This window comes from Schistocerca cancellata, chromosome 6 (genome assembly GCF_023864275.1).
Source record: "Schistocerca cancellata isolate TAMUIC-IGC-003103 chromosome 6, iqSchCanc2.1, whole genome shotgun sequence".
NCBI classification, from domain to species: Eukaryota; Metazoa; Arthropoda; class Insecta; order Orthoptera; family Acrididae; genus Schistocerca; species Schistocerca cancellata.
In genome coordinates, this window is record NC_064631.1 from 27,507,344 (window position 1) to 27,531,651 (window position 24,308).

At 42.8% G+C, this 24,308-nt stretch overlaps 1 protein-coding gene across 1 annotated transcript in view; it reads right to left on the bottom strand.

Annotated features, from left to right (window-relative positions):
* Positions 1-24,308, bottom strand: part of LOC126191044 (cytochrome P450 6k1-like) — a 100,196-nt gene that overhangs the window by 33,474 nt on the left and 42,414 nt on the right. The window contains exons 5-6 of the mRNA XM_049931756.1: positions 19,622-19,809; positions 2,636-2,857 (exon numbers count right to left, since the gene is read on the bottom strand). Coding sequence (XP_049787713.1) covers positions 2,636-2,857; positions 19,622-19,809 — 410 coding nt within the window. The remainder of the gene's footprint in view (positions 1-2,635; positions 2,858-19,621; positions 19,810-24,308) is intronic.

Here is a 24,308-nt window from a genome sequence, read left to right on the forward strand (position 1 = left end):
GTTTCTTTAAACCAGTTGGATTTCGTTTGGCGGTTACGGAAAAAGTCAAAGATTTGTTTAGATAATCTGTTGGAATTTGTTCTGAGAAGATGACCATAAAAATTTATCCTTCTTTTTCGCATAGTATCTGAAAGTTTTTCAATTTTCTTGTAGAGAGTTTCATTTTTAATGTATATAACCTTACGGTGTTGAAATTTTGGTCCTATGATTTTTCTTAATTTTTGTTTTCCTTTACCTCAAGTTTCTCCACTTGGTCTTTGAAATTCATGTTTAGTGTTTCTGCTGCATACAGTGCTTCTGGCTTAATCACTGTCTTGTAATGTGTAATTTTGGACCCCCATGAAAGGGATTTTTTGTTGTATGTATTTTTTGTTAGTTGCAAGGTCAATTCAAGTTTATTTTTTCTGGATTCCATTGCTTTGCTTTCTCCAGCATTCCAACTAATCCATTCTCCGAGATATTTGAATTCTTTTACTATTTCAATCTTTTGTTCTTGAACTGTGAGGTATTTACATGAATGCTTGATGTTTGTCAATATCTTAGTTTTTTCAAAGGAGATGTGAAGACCTATTTTAGCTGCTTGTTTCTTTAGTTCAAGGATTTGCTCCCGTGCTTCTTCCACTGTTTCAGCAAACAGGGCCATATCATCTGCAAAAGCAATGCAATTTATTTAAGGTTCTTCTTGTTGCAACCCAGTCTTATACCACTCTAAATATTTATGTTCCACTCTCTGACTACTTTCTGAAGCGCGCAATTGAACAGCAACGTTGAGAGCCCGTCCCCCTGTCGCACTCCCGTTTTTATTTCAAAGGGTTCCGATAATTCGGCCATAAATTTAACTTTCGAAAATGTATTTGTAAGGGTCGCTTTTATAATATTAGTTGTTTTCTTATCCAAACCCATTTCTTCCAGGACTGATAACAGAGATTCTCTATCAATCGAATCATACGCTTTTTTTGAAATCAATGAAGGAGATTACGTATGTCTTTGCCCTTGATTTTCGGTATGCCATGATGTTTTTGAGGTTTAGTATTTGTTCTGAACATGATCTACCCTTTCTAAAACCTACCAGGTATTCCCCGATTTGTGGGTCCAATTGCGGCTCTGCTCTGTTCAAAAGGACTTTAGAAAGTATCTTGTACGTTACATCCAGCAGTGATATTTCTCTGTAATTGTTGGGTCTGTCTTCAAACCTTTCTTGTGGATAGGGTGGATGAGAGCTGTTCTTCATCCTGCGGGGATCTCTTCTTCTTTCCAGATTTGATCGAAAACACACTTTAGGGATGTAATTGCATTTTTGTCAGCCTTTTTCCATAGTTCGGCCACTATTTGGTTTTCTCCGGACGCTTTGCGCTTTGCGTTTATTAACTGTCTTCGCTTTAATAACATCATTACCGCTCATCCCCATTGCTTTGGTGATTCTGCAGAAAATATCTGGCCTGATAGTATACAGAAGGTCTAAAATGCTTCTCTCGATTGGGGCTATCTGACTAACTGCTCTGTGAAGACATCTGATTATCGGTCAGTATTGCTATATGGGATTCCAGGAATCAGGAGCAGCAAGACTGAGGAACTGATTAATCAGGACGGTCGTTTCTAGTTGTATACCTCATGAAATCCTGTCATTGTGGAACATAGTGCCCTGCTCATCCGACAACGTACCCAACGAAAATTGTCGGTCTGATACCGATAGGATGAGCTTTCCCCACGGGGGTCGTTCGGAGCAAAATACGGACCTACATCAGAATCACACGTGCTCAGGTAACGCCTGTGCAGTGTCTTACAAGGACACGATGCACGTGTAGCGATTTCTTAAATAGGGGAGTTGGGTGAGCTTTCGCGAAGCGTCAGAGGCCTCTCTTCCCGACCCAGGAATTTTTCCTAATAACTACTCATCCTGTCAGCTATAGCTCTAACCCTGAATTGTTTCCCCAGATTAAGGCTCCAATATCTCCCAGTTGCCTGACGTAACCTTGGTCCCTCGTGTTGCACCCCCCATATATACGTCCCACTTTCCAATTCCCCACTCCCAGACCTAGCGACCCTTGCCCTCATCCCTACATCATCTCTTCTTATCCTCCAACTGCTTACTGCGAGGTGACCTCGACGGGCTTGCCAGAAGCATCAGCACCTGTCATACCTCCTCTACTTGTTTTTGTATCATCAAAGGAAATTATTTTATTGGATCGGAATCCTGTTATTTTAACCTTTTGACTGTAATTAACTATAGGTACGTATTTTTAACATTATTTGACTGAAAAACGTCAATGTGACTGCTACCACCCCGTCCGCTTCGCAGTTTACGGGGAATGAAATGACGAATAAAGTGAGAAAATACTTTCGCCAGTATGCACCTGAAGATGACCGGGACACTGTATATCGTAATTTGGTGGCAGGAAGCTACCGAAATTCAGCTGTTTTACGGAACAAAGTCCAAAGTAATAGGCAATTAAAGAATTTGATTTCAATACACAAATAATAACCGCCAGTTTGCGTTGATAGTGCCAAGGTGGGTTAAAATAACACGTGGAGATATTTTTTTTTTCTCAAGTGAAAATAAGGCAATCGTGCACAGCTGTGCAGTTCATTTGAATTGTGATGAAATTTTGAGAGGAAACAATACACTCATACATACCTGCAACTACTTTATCGAGGTAGTGCATACTGCTGATCGCGTCGTAGGTGACTTGCCCGCTGTGCTGCTTAAGGACTGAATCGATCTCCTCCTGCAAGCGCGCTTGGACGTCTGGGTGGTGAGCCAGCTCGTGAAGGGCGAAGCTCATGGTGGTGGACGAGGTCTCGAAACCGGCGACGAAAAACACGAACGCCTGGGCTGCGACGTCGTCGATCGATAATTCTGAAAGAGACAGGCAACTTTTACATTTTCCCCTCAACTTGAAAAAAGTTTGTAGCACCAGAGTATGAATGTACTATTTTTGTCTTGTTGGAAGACATGGGAACGTCCGCCACTAAACTGATAATGTCAGGAAGTAAATACCATTTGTTCCATGTACAAATATCTGTGTCTATTGTTTTCCTCTTTGTTTGTTATCAGTTTAGAAGCCACAAGGCTTGAACCTCTGGTACGTAATCAAGGAATCGAACTCATCACTCCTGTTGACAGCTGGGTGGGCTACCATATGATATACTTGAAAGACACCAAGCTCTCGTGGCCTCTCCCCTTCCGTTCTTTTTTGCCTTGATTCAAGTTTTTCCTGTTAAGTTCCCAAATGGTGATGATCAATTAAGATCATAGGAGTAATCAATCTGGAATGCGAGCTTTGATTTTCTTTAGGCACAAACTAGGTAACAGGGCGGTAGCACTTCATTAGGCGTGGGACAATGTGTGCCGAGACGGCTACCTGAGCGACAAGAGCACTAGGGACATGCGTAGGTAACCCCTGTGTTTGAAGAGGTCGGCTATATTCGCAGAATAGCAGAGTACGACCCGCTTTTCGCACCATAGGAGATGCCTGGTGTGGTGACACCGCCAGACACCACACTTGCTAGGTGGTAGCTTTTAAATTGGCCGCGGTCCGCTAGTATACGACGGACCCGCGTGTCGCCACTGTCAGTAATTGCAGACCGAGCGCCGCCACACGGCAGGTCTAGAGAGACGTACTAGCACTCGCCCCAGTTGTACAGCCATGGTTCACTGAGAATTACGCTCTCATTTCCCGAGACGATAGTTAGCATAGCCTTCAGGTACTTTTGCTACGACCTAGCAAGGCGCCATTACCAATTGATATTGTGATGATAAAGCCTGTACAGTAAAGAGCAATGTTCTACAAATGTGGATTAAAGTTAAGTATCCCAGAAGCTACGTACTTTTCTTTATAGCATTCATTACGTATCCTGTTTCAGACCTCACGCCAGCCTGCGTGAGCTTATAGCGTGCATTTCGGCCTCCTCTAAAAACAGTGTTGGCAATTCTGCCGACACTTCACCTGGCGTTTTCGTCTTTTGCAGCAAGGTGAGCAGGGTGTCTGAGATGTGGGCAATGTCAGGGCCGCTACCTCGCATTTCTTTCTAGTGCACTGGTGTCCACTGCTCGCCTAGCAGACGATGGCTGCAGTATCTGTATATGTGTCGGTTTAGAAAATTTCAGTGTCTACGTCAACTGGAAGTCGACAATACAGCATCCAAGTGGACCACTGCCGTTCAACGGCGAGAGGCAGTTTCAGGCCCATGCTTCCCCGAACATAGACCGAAAAAGCCATCTGATTGGTGGACCGGTATGACGTGTGGTGACGCAAAAAGAGTGCACTCCGAATTCGGCGGGACAGCCCTAGATAGGAGAAAAATTTGTTTTAATGGTTTGGAGGGGAAGGGACCAGCAGCATCTAATTGTATGATTGGCGGCTGTTTCTGAGTGAGCCAGTGAGTGTAGATTTTCATGCATGGTGGGGACAAGGTGCTAATCTTTCAGTGTGAAGGCGAAGTGAGGAGTTCAGGGATATACATCTGGATTCCTGGAGAGATCGGCCTTGTTTCATTTCTGGAATGCCAGAGCGAACGTTAGAGTTACCCACTTCCAGTCAGCCAGAGTTTAGGTGATCGCAAAAGCCAGAAATATTACTGTCACTGTAATTCGGGCAGATCATGTCCTGTTACCAATTGCTGACAGCAGTCGGTATTGTTTTCGTCATTTCGCGCTCGCGCTATTTCGGTCGTGTCTTTACCCACGGGTATGGACCACCACTGAGGGCAGCTGCAACATCATTTCTGTGCTGCAAGCTGTCGGCGCGAGGCCCGTCTCGCAGGTGGTGCAGTATTTGCAGTGTTTGCAGTACCAGCGCTGTAGGGACTCGTCTGATTACCACGACCTCTCCAGGCTTACAGTCCCACCTTGTCACCATACACAGCTATGGCTAGCACTTGTGATGCGTATCAAGGGCTGTCATTCTCAATCAATATTGTTCGTAACAGTCAGGGATAACAGGTTAAGGCTTACTCTCACAAAGTTTATAGGATGCTATAACGTGATAGTTGATTCCATTCCTGTACGCGAATACAGCCAACATCTCATTTCCGAAATTACACTGTTGTTATTTATAGTCGATTCAATATTTATGCCTTGTAATGCCTTAGGAATTCTTGCAATAAATCACTTTGTGATGCCAAAATGTTTGTATTATTTAGTAGTTGAATTTCACCTTTATTATCAGGTTACTTTGCCAGATACGAGTGACCAACTACTGAATTACCATAAACAGAATTACGTCGAAGGCGCAACTCTTAAACAGACCACAAACAGGGTAATATTATAATTTCCTTAATAAGCTGCCTGTTACGTAATAGGAACTGTGTTAGTTAAAGGGGATGGGGAGTTGAGTGTATTAGCCTAACTAATACGGATTTCCGTAATGAATTTCGGAATGTAGTAAAGACTATATGTAACTGTTAAGACATGGAAATGAAAATAGGAATAAATACTATTTCATTTCCGCCGCGAAAAGACGTAGTAACAATTTTTAATATAATTTTATCTGCTGTACTGGAATGTATTTTATCAAAGAATATTGATGAAATGCAGAACCATTATCTAACAGTGACCGCGCCTGACCGGAATACAACTAACACACTTTTAGTTTGCTGGTCAATTTTCATACACATCTCGTTATTTAGCAACCAGTGCTTTTCATTTGCTGGGTTTCGGATGATACGCCGCTGCAGTTCGCTTCCACGACTTTAGAAGAATCTGTCATTGGCTGACTGTCGTGATAGAAGTTAACTTCAAAATATGGTTCAAATGGCTCTAAGCACTATGGGACTTAAATCAGTCCCCTAGACTTATAACTACTTAAACCTAACGAACCTAAGGACATCCCACACATCCATGCCCGAGGCAGGATTCGAACCTGCGACCGTAGCAGCAGCACGGTTCCGGACTGAAGCGCCTAGAACCGCTCGGTCACACGGGCCGGCGGTTAACCTCGATGCCTGAACTATTTTCCAGGTAAAGTCGAGCACGTGATTGTTCAGCCCACACGGAAAGGTGGCTACACATGAACTTACGGAAAGAAGAACCACAACACCACGAACGGGTTGTGCGAAATAAACAAAAGTTGGTAGGCGTGTTCCTGTTGCTGAAACATGATGACTACTCAATTTTCGCTTCAGTCATATACGGGTGGCGCTAGCAGCGCCACTATGAGGATGCAAATCAGGTTTCCTTTAACTGCACAATTTAACGATCGTGAGCGTTATTTACCTTCGAGAAATGAAATGAAATGTTATGTGGCTAGGGCCTCCCGTCGGGTAGACTGGTCGCCTGGTGCAAGCCTTTTTAGTTGACGCCACTTCGGCGGCTCGCGTGTCGATGAGGATGATATGATGATGATAAGGACAACACAACACCCAGACCCAGAGCGGAGAAAATCTCCAACCCAGCCGGGAATCGAACCCGGGCCCCTTTGCATGGCATTCCGCCGCGCTGACCAGTCAGCTATCGAGGCGGACACTTTGAGATTGGATGTGGTGAATTGATTTTAGTAGAGAATGCCTCTGAGGCGACAAAGACGCTATTATTAGCACCTCACTGAGTTTGAACGTGGTCGCGTACCAGAGCTATGAGAAGCTGGCGCCCTTTCTGCGATATTGCAGAAAGACTTGGCAGGAATGTAGCCACTGCGCATGACTGCTGGCAGCGGTGGTCACTAGAATGTACGCGCCCCTAAGGGGCAAGTGGCGGTACCTAGTGGGAAGACCGTCGTGTTAGGCGCACGGCTCTGGCGCTCGTGTTGCATCTGCAGCGGCAATATGAGTAGCAGTTGGTATCACAGCGACACAACGAACTGCTATAAAACGTTTACTTCAAGGACAGCTCTGGGTGAGACGGCCGATGGCATGCATTCCTCTGATCCCGGACCGCCGCCAGTTGCTACTTCAGCTACGTCAAGCGAGAGGGTGGAGATCTGTCGTGTTTTCTGGTGAAAGATGGTTCTGGCTCCGTGCCAGTGATTGCCGTTCGTCGGTTAGAAGGGGGCCATGTGAGCGCCTGCAACCACCTTGTCTAGCTGCAAGACGCACTGGGGCTACACCTGGAATTATACGAGGGCAGTTCAATAAGTAATGCAACACATTTTTTTTCTCGGCCAATTTTGGTTGAAAAAACCGGAAATTTTTTGTGGAATATTTTCAAACATTCCCGCTTCGTCTCGTATAGTTTCATTGACTTCCGACAGGTGGCAGCGCTGTACGGAGCTGTTAAAATGGCGTCTGTAACGGATGTGCGTTGCAAACAACGGGCAGTGATCGAGTTTCTTTTGGCGGAAAACCTGGGCATCTCAGATATTCATAGGCGCTTGCAGAATGTCTACGGTGATCTGGCAGTGGACAAAAGCACGGTGAGTCGTTGGGCAAAGCGTGTGTCATCATCGCCGCAAGGTCAAGCAAGACTGTGTGATCTCCCGCGTGCGGGCCGGCCGTGCACAGCTGTGACTCCTGCAATGGCGGAGTGTGCGAACACACTCGTTCGACATGATCGACGGATCACCATCAAACAACTCAGTGCTCAACTTGACGTCTCTGTCGGTAGTGCTGTCACAATTGTTCACCAGTTGGGATATTCAAAGGTTTGTTCCCGCTGGGTCCCTCGTTGTCTAACCGAACACCATAAAGAGCAAAGGAGAACCATCTGTGCGGAATTGCTTGCTCGTCATGTGGCTGAGGGTGACAATTTCTTGTCAAAGATTGTTACAGGCGATGAAACATGGGTTCATCACTTCGAACCTGAAACAAAACGGCAATCAATGGAGTGGCGCCACACCCACTCCCCTATCAAGAAAAAGTTTAAAGCCATACCCTCAGCCGGTAAAGTCACGGTTACAGTCTTCTGGGACGCTGAAGGGGTTATTCTGTTCGATGTCCTTCCCCATGGTCAAACGATCAACTCTGAAGTGTATTGTGCTACTCTTCAGAAATTGAAGAAACGACTTCAGCGTGTTCGTAGGCACAAAAATCTGAACGAACTTCTCCTTCTTCATGACAACGCAAGACCTCACACAAGTCTTCGCACCCGAGAGGAGCTCACAAAACTTCAGTGGACTGTTCCTCCTCGTGCACCCTACAGCCCCGATCTCGCACCGTCGGATTTCCATATGTTTGGCCCAATGAAGGACGCAATCCGTGGGAGGCACTACGCGGATGATGAAGAAGTTATTGATGCAGTACGACGTTGGCTCCGACATCGACCAGTGGAACGGTACCGTGCAGGCATACAGGCCCTCATTTCAAGGTGGCGTAAGGCCGTAGCATTGAATGGAGATTACGTTGAAAAATAGTGTTGTGTAGCTAAAAGATTGGGGAATAACCTGGCGTATTTCAATGCTGAATAAAACAACCCCTGTTTCAGAAAAAAAATGTGTTGCATTACTTATTGAACTGCCCTCGTAGTCCAGGGTGCAAGCACACGTGACAGCAGGAGTACTCTCGTAGTTGTCTCACCCTCACTGGCTGCAAATCTGTACGTCAGTCTTGTGATGCGACCTGTTGTGCAGACATTCATGAACAGCATTCCAGGGGGTGTCGTAACCCAGCTGTAGTGACCCAGCATGCCCTGCAGAGTGTCGACATGTTGCCTTTGCCTGCTCAGTCACCAGATCTGTCTCCAGTCGAGCACATATCGGTCATCATTAGTCGACAACTCTAGCGTCATCCACAAACAGCACTAACCATTCCTGTACTGACCGACCTAGTGCAAAAGCCATGGAACTCCATCTGACAAACTGACATCCGGCACCTGCGCAACTCAATGCATGCACGTTCGGATGCTTGCATTTAACGTTCTGGTGGTTACAGTGGCTATCAATGTACCTGCAGTTCACATTTGCAAACGCTTATCACGTTCTTACAGTAACGTGTGATCTTGCAATGTTAGTCACTTAAAAGTGCCACCTCGAAAAATGTATTCCAGGAATTTAATTACTTTACATTAATTAGTTTCTGGTGCTGTGATCTTTTCCACGAGTGTACATTAAAGTAAGCGGTAATTTCTACCCAAACGCCATCCTCACCTGCACGTGGGGCAGCCTGCTTTAGATTGACGAGGCTCTGGCAACCGAATGACTCTCGGGGTAAGGAGTCCCCCTCTTTCTTGCCAATAGCGGATTGAGGTTAGGGCACTCTTTTGCTCTAGAATTGGGAAACTGGCTCTAAAGGCGAAGGAACCATGAAGATAGTCAACGGCATAAGGATGTAGAATGCACTGGACAACGACTATATTAGAGGCCTTACGGCATGTCCCAGTAATGTTCATGGTTATGCTCGTGGCGGAACTAGCACCCGGAGAAAATTCCTCAATCGGATGTCTGGGAGGAACAGTTTTGAGAACAGACGTGAGGAAAATCAAATGGCAAGAAAAAATAAAAGTGGCAACATGGAATATAAAATCAGTGAGTCCAGGGGGGAAAATACATAATACAGTTCAAGAAATGGATGGGATGGGAACAGAGATACTTGGAGTTAGTGATATACGACGGCCGAACATAGGAGATACTTATATAAATGGACATAGAGTGCTATACTGAGAAAGAGCAGACGGGAAGCATGAACATAGGGCCGGTGTAATATTATCAGCGAATCTCGGAAGACGTCTCAAAAGCTGCATACCTTTATCAGTCGGTATAATACAAGTGTATGCCCCTACAATGGACAAGGAAGATGAAGAGGTAGAAGAATTTTATGATAAGATAAATGGAATTTTGAGAAAACTTAATAAATGTGAGTTGACAGTTGTGATAGGAGATTGTAATTCGAAAGTAGGGGATAGCAGAACATCAGACATGGTAGGACCATATGGATTAGGAGAGAAGAATTCTAGAGTGGACGATCTTGAATATTTTGCGTTATCAAATGATATAGTGATTATGAACACCTGGTTTGAACTTCCACCTGGAAGACTGTACACATGGAAGTCTTGTTAGATTGATTGATTTCGCACACCGCTTGTAGGAGTTTTTAAAGTTAGAATGAAGAGAGTGAAGAGAATGAGAAAGCAGATCGACAATTTGGGGAAAGTGAAAGACCTGATAGTAAAACAGAATATACAAACAGAACTCAAACTGGCGATTAACACAGAAGACATCGCAAGTAACAATGTCAATTTAGAATTGAACAAATTACAGAATGTTGTACAGTAAATAAAAAAAGTACATGAAACCAGAGAAAAAGAAGAGGAAGTCACGGATGAGGTTCTGAATCTAATGGAGGAAAGCAGATTAAATTAGGCAAAATCCAACGGAATACAGGAAGCCAAATAAGGACATCAGAAAAAAATAAGGGAGGCAAATGAAATGACAAATGTGGAGCAGTGCGAGGAATTAGAGTTTTATAAAAGTAAATATGATGGTTTCACTGTACACGAGAAAGTCAAAGAAACAACAGGGAAATACAGGAAGACAATCAGTGGAAACTAGTGGATGAAGCAGAGAACTTGATGGTGGAATTAGAAGACAAGAAAGAGACATGGAAAAAATATATAGAAAATTTATTTCATGACAATAGATGTGCTTTTAATTTAAATACGAATGAAATAAGTGCTACAGATATAGTAGAAGTAGAGGTTCAAACAGCCATCAGTCAGATGAAGGGCGGGAATGCTGTGAGACCAGATAAATTAGAAGCAGAGTGATGGATGAAAATCATGTAAAAAGGTTAGCCCAAATTTTCAATCAAATTTATGTATCCACTAGAACGGTTGAAATCAGTTCATTACTCTGCCCAAAGAGACAAATGCAAAACACTGTGGAGATAGTCTTAAGATAAGCTTAATGAGCCATATTTTGAAATTGTTTTTGAGGGTAATACGCAGAAGAATACATAGACTATATGAGGAACAGGCAGCCCCTAATCATTTTGGGTTTGTTAATGCCGTGGGTACGACAGAAGCGTTGTTCAGTGTACAACTGTTGTTTCAGAGATGTAGGGATGTCCAGAAAAATGTATTTACTTCCCTAATAGATTACTAGAAGTCTTTTGATAGAGTAAAACACGCCAAATTGATGGAAATTTTGAGAAATATTGGAATGAAGAGATCTGCGAATTACCAAGAACCTGTACTGAAATCACACAGCATTGTTGCGTATTGATGGAGAACAAATCGAAGCAGTCAAAAATCTCAGAGTAGTAAGTCACCCATACTATTTAAAATATACTCAGAATTCATATTCAGAGTCCCTGGAAGAAGTAGAGGAAGTAATTGGGATAAATGGAATGAGATTAAACAACATTCGATATGCTGATGATACTATTGTATTTCCTGACACTATCCAAACGTTACAATCGTTAAGAGATAGAACTGTAAGAGTTAACAGTCAGTATGAGTTTGAAATAAACACTGTCGTAAGAAAAGAAAGTATTACAGGAGTAAACTTAGGCATAAACCAAAGAACTATAGAAAGGGTAAAATAATATGTATACCTTGGAGTCATAATAAATGAAAATTGGAGTAACTCACAAGAAATCAAGAGTCGCATGGGGAAAGCAAGAAGTATGGTTCAGAAAGAGAGTGCTGTCTCCAAAAGCCATAACCTAACTTTAAGAACAAAAATCAGAGTTTTGTACTGCTATGTGTATTATGTCCTCCTGTATGGGGTAGAGACTTGGACGCTAAATGAAAACATGAAGAAGAAGCTGGAAGCCTTTGAATTGCGGCTTTATAGGCGGATCCTGAGAATACGTTGGTCCCAGAGAGTGACAAATGTGGAAGTTTTGAGAAGAATGAACACTACACCTAAATTAATCAAGATAGTGAAATGCTGAAAGGCGCAATATCTAGAACATATCATGTGAATACAAATAGATATGATTTGTTACAAAAAAAATACTTCAAGGAAAAACCAACAGCGAAAGAGGTCCTGGAATAAGAGAAATATCTTGGTTTGACAGCCTTAGATGTTGGTTAAATATGTCTTCAACAGAACTATTCCGTGTTGTTACGAACAAGGGAAAATAGCTATCATGATCGCCAACATCCGAACCGGATAGGCAACGAAAGAAGAAGTATGTTAAAGTACTTCTGATCTTATATGGTTGTAAAAAGAAAATAAATAAGGTTTATGCGCTTGTCGACAACATGTTCATTACAGATCGGCACTAGCTTGAATGACTGGGATGTGGAAGGATAAATGAAGGACCACAACAACTGCTTCCACCATAGTGGCTCTCAAGGACACAGTATGTTTCATTAACACTAAATGGAAAAATACTCTTTATTTAGGATGAACCTGCAGTTTCCACAGTGAGGATGTCAAGTTCTGTCACATGCTGTGTGAGAGATATAATGTATCTCCACGATATAAACATATGTTGCTATATTTGAACTTCTCGTGCGCCAGAGATAAACTAGGTTAGCTGCTGACTGTCAGAAAATCTCGTTATGTGAGAGGTAGCTCCAGGTAGTAGGATTTTATTTTGTTAGGGAAAGAATCTGTCGAAAACTGGCTTAGCCGCGGCAGAATGGTTTGTTAAAGCAACATATCCTCTCTTTATCTAGAGGGTTAATATGTCAAACAGACATTTGTGAGACTAGTTGGCTATAGGTAAAGTGCAGCTACTCACAGAGGTCCATTACGGGTTGTAATTATCGTTTAGCAGCGAAACTTGGTAGATACAATAATGCGTTAATGCGGGACCCATTTAACGCTGTAAAAAAATTAGTTCAATTTTGGTCACCAGGTGCAAAACTGACACTGTGAATGCAAGAAAGGCGTATCGAAATGTTTCCATATGTAATGGATTAGAAACGGGATGTGGGCAGAAAAGATCAAACAAGTGAGCAAGGCATACAGCTCATTTTATTCTTAAGCACCGCTTATACAATTTGTTCAACATGAGCGCCGGAGACGTCGACGAGATATCGCATCCATGAAATGACGTGATCAACAGTTCCACGTGGTCTTCTGGTATGATTTTTTCTTCTTTTTTTTAGTAATTTAATTGAAAGCTTTGTTGCTTTGGTAAAAATAAAATTGGTTCTTTTTGTCGTGACAGAATAAATTACTATCAATCACACCAGATTTGTCGGAGAACAGCAGCAACATGTGTAATTGATCCAGCTTTAAGAAATTTTATTACCTTTTAGCGGAAAATTCGTGCGGTACTCTCCGACGTTAGAAAAGTCGTGGTGTTCCGTTCGGAGCAGGAGGCGGCTGTCTTTTCTCATTCGCGATATCGAAAATTACTAAAAAAATGAACAGAAATTTTTTTTATCGGAGGAAGATCGCGCGGAGAAAACAAAGTTACATGAAAGAAACCTAAGGGACCAACTAATTGGATTTGTACGAACATATAAACCGGAACTGAAAGAACTTGGAATAAATACTATAACGATGTCGTCACGACAGCCTCCTGTTCCGACAGAACACACGCTGGATCATAAGCTGCATAAATCTTTTAAACAGAAAATATTATCACAAGTATAATTAATGAAAATAAGGTTGAGAGATTTTCTTTGAAATTAAATAAACTTCAAGGCTTCAAGTATTATATTATGAAACGGAAACTTACATTAACATGGCCACCCATTGTGGCGGTGGAGCGAATTTTCATGATACACATTCTCGCTTGTTTGTGGCTACATATATTTTTAATCACTTAAACTCTTAAATTTACAATAAAATAATTATATCAGTATGGAGCACAACACTTTTGCGTCCGACTCGCAACACATTCACAGAAGAACAGCTAGAGAGCGGCGCGGCTCCCTGCAGAAGTAAAAATTGGCAATTGTTATTTTGAAACATAGGTGCATCGTTTTTTTACTGATCGATAGCAGCGTATAACAGTTTATAGCTATCGTGATATTCTGCGCTTTTCAGGAGCGCGGCAAAGATATCTGGTTACAACATTCATTGGTATATGTTAAAAGTTCGCACATACTGACGCGAATACAGAAAAAAAAACTTTTACATGTTAAAAATCGCAGTGATAAAGGCTGTAATGTTACAGTCTACAGTTCCTCGAAGCAGTACCAGTGGAAGGCCGGCCGAAGTGGCCGTGCGGTTAAAGGCGCTGCAGTCTGGAGCCGCAAGACCGCTACGGTCGCAGGTTAGAATCCTGTTCGGGCATGGATGTTTGTGATCTCCTTAGGTTAATTAGGTTTAACTAGTTCTAAGTTCTAGGGGACTAATGACCTCAGCAATTGAGTCCCATAGTGCTCAGAGCCATTTGAACCTTTATAAAAAAAAAAAAAAAAAAGTACCAGTGGAATCTGGGCAACGTGTAACAGTGTACTCGTGGCAACCGCATCCTTTTAGACAGCCCTAGAGTCGAAAGTCTCAAGGATTCAAATCAGGTGATATTGCAGGCCATGCAACGGGGAAACCTCTGGGTATAAGTCGTTTGTTGAAGTTTGCATGAAGTAGATCTTTCGCTGGGCAAGCGAAATGAGATGTTACCCCAGCTTGAATGAGAAAGTGGTTTCCACACAGTTGCATTCTTCCAAAGTAGGAATCACACGCTGTGTAAGGTCTTGATAACGTACAGACGTCATGACACACCTCACAGGCCCTCTAGGTGTATTCTCTTCAAAGAAGAAGGGACCGAGACTAAAAGTGTTTTTGAATCCGCAACACACAGTGAAATACAGCGAGTGCAATAGCTCATCGTGCAGCACAGTAACTCTGATTCGGCGGTTCTGTGTATCCACTTCACCCTGTAGAGTAAAATGTGCCTGCTCACCCCATAGAATATTGCCCGGCCATATCTCATCATATTCCGTTTGTGCCAGAAACAGAAGGGCAAATTCTGAGCGTTGCTGCGGATCGTGAGTTTCAGTTGCTGCACCGTCTGAATTTTGTACGGGTACCAGTGTAAAATAGAGCACAAAACTTTCCAAACTGTCGATCATGAGGCTGGACAATTCTTGTGATGCTGCACGAGCACTAACAATGCATGTGCTGCATGGTCAGTTACAGCAATAGCAACCTCCTCAATAACTTTGAACGGTACAGGACGCCTTCCTCTTCCAGCTGCCACACAAAGCTCAGACATGTTTTAGAATTTCATTATCGTCTTCTTTAATCCATTTTATGACATCAGGCCTCTCTTCAGACTATTCGGTCGCCGACGCTCTCTTAATGCAGCACTGTAGTTACTGCCGTTCACATAACACGGTTTCACTAACAGCGCACGGTCTCACTTCTCTATAGCCATACTGTTCACTTACGTTATAGCTTGCCAATTGACATCGTGGATGTCATACTGTCATACACTGTGCAGTGCCAGATCTTCACCTGGTGGCCACAACTGGATCTAATTTGCTTTCAGGAGTAAATTGGTTCCACATTAACGCACTAGCATGTCTACCAAGTTTCGGTGCCATACAATAATTACAGCCAACACTTGACCTCCGCGAGTAGCTGCACTCTAATTATAACCACCCGGTATGATCGGTCAGACCGCAAGCTGGTAACACTGTGTCTACGGGTCGGGTAGCTATAAAGTTTTAACGATCACCCAGAACAAAATAAAATTTCGTAATTAATTTTTTGCTTCATTGCAGGTAGATATCTACAGATGTGATACTTGTTGAAATCCCCGTCAGCAGCGGCGTAGCACGCCATTGCAGGAGCCAAAACGAAATGGTGCGGCACATTGATATAGTTCAGCACCGTGCAGTAATTCGTTTTTTTGCGTTTACGTGGGTCCACTGCTGCAACCATCCATGCTGAGTTCGTGGTAGTGTACGGACAGAGCATCATCGTGTGACACGGTGACTGGGTGTGTAAGTAGGCTGTTTATGTTTTCTTATTGGCAACGTTACGTAGCTCTCTGTATGAAAATCACTGGCTGTGCTGTGTGCAGTCTGTGGCTAGTTTGCATTGTTGTCTGCCATTGTAGTGTTGGGCAGCGGCAGCTGGATGTGAACAGCGCGTAGCGTTGCGCAGTTGGAGGTAAGCCGCCAGCAGTGGTGGATGTGGGGAGAGAGATGGCGGAGTTTTGAAGTTTGTAATACTGGATATCATATATTATGACTATTAAGGTAAATACATTGTTTGTTCTCTATTAAAATCTTTCATTTGCTAAATATCCCTATCAGTAGTTAGTGCCTTCTGTAGTTTGAATCTTTTATTTAGCTGGCAGTAGTGGCGCTCGCTGTATTGCAGTAGTTCGAGTAACGAAGATTTTTGTGAGGTAAGTGATTTGTGAAAGGTATAGGTTAATGTTAGTCAGGGCCATTGTTTTGTAGGGATTATTGAAAGTCAGATTGTGTTGCGCTAAAAATATTGTGTGTCAGTTTAAGCACAGTCTTGTATAATTTTTCAAAGGGGACGTTTCATACGTGGCACACTCGCTTCCAGTGAGGTCAAACAAGTCTGAATGACGAAGAACAAAATGGCGGACCATCTTTCTATGAAGAACCGGGAATCGCAAGTCACGTGGACCATTCGGTGTCTGCCGAATAGTAATCGAGGCGATAGTGGCAAATGTGAAAATTAGTCGTGGATTAGTTCGCAAACTCACGACCCATTTTGATCATGATGGAGATCGCCGTCAGCTAGGTTCCGCACTTATGAGGCTCATTTAAAAAAAAAAAAATCTGAAAAAAAGTCTCACCGAAGCAGGAGCAGAAATGTTGCTACTGTGTCAGACAGGAAGGTTAATCAGCATGGACGCGTGCTGGGGATATCCTTATGATGCCACGCCCACATCTAGCGGGGGGGGGGGGGGGAGGGGGAGGAGCAAACCTGGCTATCTGCCCCGGGCGGAAATTTTTGGGGGACGCCAAATTCGTATTCTTGAAGGAAAAAAAAACTTTTTTTACAAAGCGCCTAGCATACAGCGCAAGTTGGTCTATCGATTTTTCATATTTTTTTTTTGAAACTCATCCCTTTTGGTATTTAAACATCTTTGAACACGTTGTAAGTTGATTTATGAACGAATCATGAGTTAATTTTTTTATGCGTTCATGGTGTACGTGATGTCTCCGCCAGGGGAATCCCCTTCGCATCAAGAAGAAAACAGCTTTTCCGCAGACAAAAGGGAATGGGGCTATAAAGAATGAGCCCGAACGGGTGAATGCCAATCGCTGTTTATGTGGTTGATTGGGTGTGGCAATCATAAGCTTTGTTACAATTACTAGCGAAATCCATAGATTCAGATTACCACAGTGGAAATAAACGACTAACAGGAACAACAAGTAAGAAAGATCGCATATTATCTTCTCGGTGTATCCAAGAAAATGAAACTGGACAGAAAATTTTTGTAAGATCGTTACACTACTAACGGCCAGTTGTACAGTCCTCAGCAGCTGCTTAAGTTCTACTCTCGGAATAGCGCGGAAAACCCTCTCTGATGGAGAATAAAGGTGGGTTAACTAAACCGGTGATTCCGGCAGGGCTAGTGAAGTTAACCGGAGAATAAGTTTTGACAAGGGCAGGAATAGTTACAGAATTAGTGATGGCAAGGTCTTTTGTTAGAACGAAGAAGTAGAGGAAATGCGGACATCGCAAAAATTATATGGAAAAATATGACGATTCAAAATTTATATAAAAATTGCATACTACTGCTACTTTTCGATCTCATGATTGAGAAGCTGGAGCATATGAATGAAATGTGAAATTATTTCCTAACATAAAACTTTTTACTTGTAATAGGCCCAATAGGCATTTGATATTGGTACTTTGTGAATTATGTTCTGTCGTGTTAGTTATGTAAGTGAGGTAGATAAAAATGACCATTTGTGCCAAAACAGTGTCGCTTATTTGGCGTGTATTATAATTGCTGCAATATCAGAAGGGCCTATTTTGTTTTATCTAGCAGACAGTGACAAAATAGACGTGATCAAATCTAGAAACCACACCACTCTTGAGTACTATTCGTATTAACAGCTTTTTCAGTATTAGACAATGACAGTTTGATTTTTCATGTAGCAAAACGTTTGACGAACTTTGGTGAGCTAATAGATTCTTGCGCAGAAAGGGAAGCATGACTTGTAAAGCTATAGCAAGATTAGAGAGAAAAAAAATGATGGGACCCAAGGGTTGAAGAAATGTGGATGTCTTGCTTGTCTCTTGTCTATACTGGTTTTTATGTTTTTTTAGTTTCCTAGATTTAATTTTGAGTTACACAAAATAGAAAGTTATTAGATAATAGACAATAAAGAGTGAAAATTTTCTGGAGAGTTCTTATTCCTCCGGTCACAAACACTACCACGCAGTATTAATTGGGAGTTGTTTTTGAGGAGGGTAGGATGTCAAACCGGCAGACTGGGAGTAGGAGAGACACCACAGGACATTTTAATTTCCACTGTCCTGAATGTAAGTTTGATGGCTTCCACTACAAAATATACGAGTTGAATTCGACAGGGCGAAATACAATGACGCGCGACAGAAGAACGCTGTGCGAAGAGGCCGATTTCCTTCTCCATCGTTCGCTAATCCGAGCTTGTGCTCCATCTCTAATGAGCTCGACGACGGGATGTTAAACAGTAATCTCTTCCTCTTCTTCCAGTCACATTAACCAACAGTTACCAAGGAGCAGATATAAACCAGTCAGAATATCGAGAATGTGGATCAGTGTATCTGGGAATAGCATGCAAAAATTTCAAAAATAGGTATAAAGAACAATAGCCATTCTAACTCTGTTGAACAGTTCATAAAGCATGGGCATGAACCATCCAACATGGAAAAGAACATGAAAATTTTTAGACTGAAGATTTACAACAAAAAACTCCTGTCATGACAGGAAGACTTTCAGATATAAAGGGCCCTTGGAATGAAAAAGAAAGTAAGTAATGACCACAGCAACAGAAGCAATAACTCATTGGCCGAGTCAGCCACTAAAGCAATAACAAACAGATATGTAAAACACATTCACACTAAATAATTAATGTATCCCACCTCTCCTTCCCTCTTACCCCCCATGTCTCTCTCTCTCTCTCTCTCTCTCTCTCTCTCTCTCTCTCTCTCTCTCTCTCTCTCCCCCTCTCCCCCCCCCCCCCCCCCACACACACATACACACGCATCAACTACTCACATAAAGAATAACACACACACGCACACATACACACACACACACACACACACACACACACACACACACAAGCACACACACACACACACACACACATATATACACACACACAAACAATAAGTTAACAAATATCAGACAACAAATACACAACACAAACAAACGACGAAATATAAACACACAGCGACAATTGGCAACACTACACACTGTGAACACAAACACATTCAACACATAGTGAAAGTGCAAGTGAAGTGTTGTAATAATGTGGGCGAGAAAACGCCGAACACGGGTCATTTAGAGTATAGAGACCCAAAAGGTGTTTCTTAAAACAAGACAGCAACATGCGAAAACATACTAACATACTTTAAAATACTAATAGATAAACATGTATCGCAGGCCACTAAAGATGTTTCATAAACAAAAGAAGCAAAAAAGATTGCATTTCATTTAGATGCAAACGCGGAACATACCTCCATCAAAGAACCTTTGGAGTGTGCATGTTGTGTGTGTGAGCACTGAACATTTCTGCCAGGTGAAAGTGGAAACACATCTCCCTTGTCAGCCCGGTGCTTCTACATTTGTTTACATTGTCGTACGTGAAGCAAAACGGTCGTAAACGAATGTAGAAACAGAGGGCGTCACTTACTCCAGACATCTCCTCCAGCCTCCTCGTGCTCTCCGCCCTTGGCGCTGTCGACGCTTCCCTGGTTCTTGAGTTGGATCATCAGCTGCATGAAGTCGTTCCTCGTTACGTTGTTCTCCTCCCTGTACTTCACTGTCTCCCTCACCATGCCGCGGAAGTACGCCGAGATGACTGAAAGATTACTTTTTACCCTGCACAAAAAGAAACACGTTTCAATTAATGACTTGCTCGTCATCTTTTGCTTGGTAGACACTGATACATAATGTTAGCTCCTTTTCCACTGTTGACAACGCCCCACTGTAAACGAAAAATATTAAGAATCCAGCTAATCTGTCATCCGAGAGATTAACACATATGAACAGCAATACTCCCACATCGTTTAGATTTTTCTCTTTCCGTGGTGTGGATCACTCCTGAAGGAGGTTCTGAACAAAAGGAGAGAAAGGGAGAGACAGAGACAGAGAGAGAAGAGAAAGAGAGAGAGATGTGGACAAGATGTTCGCTTGTGCATGGTGGCAGAGTGTGGACAAACGTATTCCATGTTGCCAAGTCATACAAACGGTTAATGCAGCCAACAATGAACGAATGATTACAATTTCAGAGAAGTTGAACGATATAATCAAGAGAAAGAGCTTCACAAATTGAGCAATTCAACAACGTGTTGGTCCACCTCTGCCCCTTATGCAAGGAGTTATTCGACTTGGCACTGAGCGACACCGTGCCAAATTATGTCCAATTGGCGCGTTAGATGGTCAAAATCTCGAGCTACTTAGTGGGTCCTACTCATAATGAACCAAACGTTCTCAGTTGGGGAGATATCCGGCGACATTGGTGACCAAGGTACGGTTCGGCAAGCACGAAGAAGAGAAGCGGAAACTCTCGCGGCATGTGGGTGGGAATTGTCTTACTAAAATATAATCCCAGGATGGCTTGGCATGAAGTGCAACAAAATACTTCGTAGTATATCGTAGATGTGCAGTTGTGCGGTAAGAGTCCTGCGGACAATAACCAAAGGAGTCTTGCTATGAAAAGAAATGGCATCCCACACCATTACTCCAGTTTGTTGTATCGTATGTCAGGCGACAGTAAGGTTGGTATCGCACCGCTGTTCAGGGAGTCCACATAGACATCTTCGCTGGTCATGAGGGCTGGACCTGAAGTGGGACTCATCACGGAAGACAACTATTCATATCAGCGCACACTCCGCTGTAGAGTGAAAATTTCATTCTAATTATACTCCATTCAAAGATATTCCAAGCCGAAGACTGTCTGATAGCTTCAGCTCTCTGTCGCTAGAATTTTTTAGGATTCTCAAATGAATTCAACAGTCACGGAATAATCGGTGCGATATTCCTTGATGGCACGATGACTCCGGAACGGTACGTAAAGTGACTCTGATTTCGACAAGTTGTGGTTCATACAAGACGGAGCTCTACCCCATCGAAGCAGGAGAGTGTTTGATGTCCTGGAGGAGCACTTTGGGGACCGCATTTTGGCTCTGGGGTACCCAGAGGCCACTGACATGAACCTCGACCAGCCGCCAAATTCTCCGGATCTGAACACAAGCGACTCCTTTTTGTGGGGTTATATTAAAAACCGCAAAACCATTGCTGAGCTGAAAAAAAGCCATTGAAGAAGTCATCAACAGCATCGATGTTCCGACACTTCAGCGGGTCATGCAATATTTCACCATTCGTCTGCGCCACATCATCGCCAATGATGGCAGGCATATCGACGATGTCATAGCCTAAATCCTAATATCTGTAGTGATGTTTACATGTGGAATAAAGTGTGTTCACGCCGTTGTTTGTAAGTAATTTACGTTCTTCTTCATGCAGTTCAGTAATTTTTTCCCTGTATTTTCGGGTAAGAGTTTTAGGGGAGACCAAGGTAGTATGGTCACAATATTCTGAGTTGCAGCACGCCGTTCCTAGTTCGTGCTAACAGTTTTGTGGATTTTATTGGTGTTTTAGTGTTTATGCAGCTTTCAGTATTCATTTATTGATATACTTAATACTCATTATTCACTCTGTATTCAGTCCATATCACAACAGTTGTACAAGGTTGTTCTTGTATCACCATTGAGGTTACTTTGAAGGTCTGTTTTTCCTGTAGTGGACTGACAAGACAGCCAGTCCACAGTGACGGGTAACCGAAAGGCACGCGTTTAATTCACGCAGGCTTGCTTAAGTCTGAAACAGGATACGTAATGAATGCTATAAAGAAAAGTACGTAGCTGCTGGAATACTTAACTTTAATCCATCATTTGTATACAGCATTCTTGATGATACAAGTGAGACTCTCTCTAGAAATGGTTAATGGCGCCTTGCTAGGTCGTAGCCATGGACTTAGCTGAAGGCTATTCTAACTGTCTCTCGGCAAATGAGAGAAAGGCTTCGTCAGTGTAGTCGCTAGCAAAGTCGTCGTACAACTGGGACGAGTCCTAGTACGTCTCTCTAGACCTGCCGTGTGGTGGCGCTCGGTCTGCAATTACTGACAGTGGCGACACGCGGGTCCGACATGTACTAATGGACCGCGGCCGATTTAAAGCTACCACCTAGCAAGTGTGGTGTCTGGCGGTGACACCACATTTACAGCTCAGTTTTTAACTGAAATGTCTATGCGAAGTTGACTGTCGCAAACATTTCAGCAATAACTGTCAAATATGACACCGATCCTGCAAGCTTTTTGGTAGTTTTTTCGCTTGTTTCACGAAAAGATATTGGTAATCATAAAAAAAGATAACCGGTAAATAAGTTACTCCAGTAATTACCACGCGTTCGTGCTGTTAAAAATGGTTCAAATGGCTCTGAGCACTATGTGACTTTACTGCTCAGGTCATTAGTCCCCTAGAAATAGAAGTACTTAAACCTAACTAACCTAAGGACATCAAACACATCCATGCCCGAGCAGGATTCGAACCTGCGACGGTAGCGGTCGCGCGGTTCCAGATTGTATCACCTAGAACCGCTCGGCCACTCTGGCCGGCCGTGCTGTTGACCCAGACTTCACACTACTCTCTTGCAAAACACTGTGCACTCACGTGGCTCAGGGTACAGGCTTTAGAATACTTCTTTCACAATGGTGCATATATGGTCCTCGACTTCTGGAATCGGATTGTGATCGCACACACTACGCTCACCCGGTCGCCCCATGACCGACGAACCGTCGCAGAATATCTCCACAGCGTCTTTCTTGACCCTCTCTCCCCCACCCTCCCTAAACATGCGATGTGCCCCTCTCCCCTTTTCGGGACACAGGGGGTAATGTGCACCTACACATAAGAGGCAACGAACAACGAACGATAACAATACAGAAAAAAAGAAAGGAAATCATTGTTTCATGGTTATTGGGATCTCCTGTCCCTCATTCCAATCGCCCTTAAGGATTAGTGCTCGACCGATTGCCTCTTTTAATTATGTTAATTTCCTTAGATGGTGAAGAGATTTTGTTGAATCGAGCCTAGTCGTCAAACGTGGGGTATCTGGGAAACCCGCTTTGCCGGATCGCTAGACAACATTCAAACAAACCGTATTAATGAATTTTATGACAAAATTCTAGCATTTGTAGACTTAGAGAAAGCTTTTGACAATGTTGACTGGAATACTCTCTTTCAAATTCTAAAGGTGGCAGCGGTAAAATACAGGGAGCGAAAGGCTATTTACAATTTGTACAGAAACCAGATGGCAGTTATAAGAGTCGAGGGACATGAAAGGGAAGCAGTGGTTGGGAAGGGAGCAAGACAGGGTTGTAGCCTCTCCCCCATGTTATTCAATCTGTATATTGAGCAAGCAGTAAAGGAAACAAAAGAAAAATTGGGAGTAGGTATTAAAATCCATGGAGAAGAAATAAAAACTTTGAGGTTCGCCGATGACGTTGTAATTCTGTCAGAGACAGCAAAGGACTTGGAAGAGCAGTTGAACGGAATGGATGGTGTCTTGAAGGTAGGATATAAGATGAACATCAACAAAAGCAAAACGAGCATAATGGAATGTAGTCGAATTAAGTCGGGTGATGCTGAGAGTATTAGATTAGGAAATGAGACACTTAAAGTAGTAAAGGAGTTTTGCTATCTGGGGAGGAAAATAACTGATGATGGTCGAAGTAGAGAGGATATAAAATGTAGACTGGCAATGGCAAGGAAAGCGTTTCTGAAGAAGAGAAATTTGTTAACATCGATCATAGATTTAAGTGTCAGGAAGTCATTTCTGAAAGTATTTGTATGGAGTGTAGCCATATATGGAAGTGAAACATGGACGGTAAATAGTTTGGACAAGAAGAGAATAGAAGCTTTCGAAATGTGGTGCTACAGAAGAATGCTGAAGATTATATGGGTAGATCACATAACTAATGAGGAAGTATTGAATAGGATTGGGGAGAAGAGAAGTTTGTGGCACAACTTGACCAGAAGAAGGGATCGGTTGGTAGGACATGTTCTGAGGCATCAAGGGATCACCAATTTAGTATTGGAGGGCAGCGTGTAGGGTAAAAATCGTAGGGGGAGACCAAGAGATGAATACACTAAGCAGATTCAGAAGGATGTAGGTTGCAGTAGGTACTGGGAGATGAAGAAGCTTGCACAGGATAGAGTAGCATGGAGAGCTGCATCAAACCAGTCTCAGGATTGAAGACCACAACAACAACAACAACATGACAAAAGTAAAAAAAAAAAAATACAATACTTAACTTT